This window comes from Orycteropus afer, unplaced genomic scaffold, assembly GCF_000298275.1.
Source record: "Orycteropus afer afer isolate SDZICR_OR568_19922 unplaced genomic scaffold, OryAfe1.0 scaffold00310, whole genome shotgun sequence".
NCBI classification, from domain to species: domain Eukaryota; kingdom Metazoa; phylum Chordata; class Mammalia; order Tubulidentata; family Orycteropodidae; genus Orycteropus; species Orycteropus afer.
In genome coordinates this window covers 1,742,642-1,744,620 of record NW_006921897.1, presented here as the reverse complement: position 1 = coordinate 1,744,620, position 1,979 = coordinate 1,742,642, and the positions used below count along the sequence as shown (strand labels likewise).

Below are 1,979 nucleotides of genomic sequence, written 5' to 3'. Positions count from 1 at the left end.
GCAATCTACTTCCATAGTGATACTGCCTCGGAAACCCAAGGAGGGGTCGCTATGAGTCAGGTCCAACTCGACGGCACATAACAACAACAACAACAAGACCAAAGTATCCTCACCTCAGAGATCCCAAAAACAACTCAAGGGCACTGCCAGAGAAAAAGGGTCATCTTAATTCTAGAGTACTTCAACACTATTATGAGGAATTTACTTTTCCCATTAGACTTAGAAAGGAAATGGACATTATATGATGGAAACTAAACTACAGATTAAGACCAGGAGCTGGCCTCATCAAAAGTTAACTGTCAACAAAGTGATTATTTACCTGAACCCATTTAGAAAAGGCAATTTGTTCTATTACCTAAGCCACCACTTACCAAAACCTTAAAAAATCATGTCGTAGTTTATCCAGATGAGTAGTAAATGTGTGTGTGTGTGTGTGTGCGTGCGTGCTGATACCAATGTCATATGCTTTCTTCCACTTGCTGAAGGAAAGTGAGTTTGATGTTTAATATTTCAAAGCCTGGACCCGTTTTCATATTCATTTGCAAGGATGGAATATTCAGCCCTGAGATTTGTGTCAACCTGTCCTACATGCTATTATCACTATGTCATACTACTGGACTGTAATATCGACCATGGCTTCTGCCTTGTGCTATATAATTTACACAAAATCAAATATGCACAGATACAATTTGTCAGGAATGAAGAACAAATTCAGTATGTACACCAACAGAAAGACAGTAAGCAGTAAGAGGAAAGGAAGAGACAGTGAAGAGGAATGTCAGCTACTTTACCATGCTTAGGTGAGAAGAACGGTACCCTGGATCTGATCAAATGTTCTGTTCCGGATACCACAAACTGGATCGGCCTCACACGCTTCTCTGTCAGGTCCTTGAAAGCAGCCTGCTGGCTCTCAAACACACTTCGAATGTTTTCCAGCTTCAGTTGTACAGTCTGCATTTGAACCTGCAAGTTACATAAAAATTTGATGAAATGTTTTCTGAAATGAGGTCATTACAAATCTTATTATACTTCTCAGACTGTCAAAACACTAATCTAGAATTTCAAATATAACTAGAAGGAACTTAAAAAGAGAAGGAAAGCAGATTACTGTATTATCTTCACATGGTTATAAAACCAGAGGTGAAGATCTCAACCAAAACGACATGGGGAAGAAATAGACCATTTGGTGATGAGATTGGTCACTGCATAAAGTGACTGGCCCTTCATGGGCTGGAAGGGATAACAAGTGGAAGAGAAGACAATTTACACTTTCCTGTTTGGTATGACAAAACCACCAAGTTATAAAAACAATCAAATGAATAGCATCATCACAGTAGATTTAGCCTGCAAGAGACCCTCTTTATAGTTCTCCGTGGTTGAACAGGCTCCTTGAAGCCACCAATGGATAATATACCTGTCCGCCCCTTTTAGATGCTGTGAGGCAGCTGGAGTTAAGATTGGTTGCTTCCAGAGACTGGCTTGGTCAGTGCTACAGCCAGAGTTTCTAGAGGCTCTAGCCTCTAGAAGCCCTAGAGGATTCTGGGGCATCCTCTAGGATCTGCAGGTAAGCACGGATCTCTCTCCAACCTTAGAGTCAACTGCACATTCTAGCAGCAAATAGCATCACCAATACTCTGATCCGTAAGATGGAGAGTGTCTTTCATGTTCCCTCCAAGGAAGTAGGACTGCACTAACCTATAGCTCTCCACTCTGCTAACACTAATTTTGACTTATATGGCCCTTCTCCAAGCAGACCCAGGTTCTTTCTTTAGTCTCAAATGCAATTAAGTTTTATTCTCAAACTGGGTAGGAGGGCTAGATTTGCACCCAGGGAGTGTTGGTGGTCACTGCAGCATACAGGAAAGACGTTTGGGGTAGAGTGATGCCAGTCCCCATGAGGTGGAGGTTAAAGATGTCCCAGATGTCCAAACTACTGTACCACTCCATCATTTCAGACATTAACTCCTCCTCCTCCTCTC

General features: G+C 41.8%; 1 protein-coding gene across 1 annotated transcript in view; it reads right to left on the bottom strand.

The window, feature by feature from the left end:
* The window catches only part of MCF2 (MCF.2 cell line derived transforming sequence), a 92,930-nt gene that overhangs the window by 50,339 nt on the left and 40,612 nt on the right, over positions 1–1,979 (bottom strand). The window contains exon 12 of the mRNA XM_007951728.1: positions 792–963. Coding sequence (XP_007949919.1) covers positions 792–963 — 172 coding nt within the window. The remainder of the gene's footprint in view (positions 1–791; positions 964–1,979) is intronic.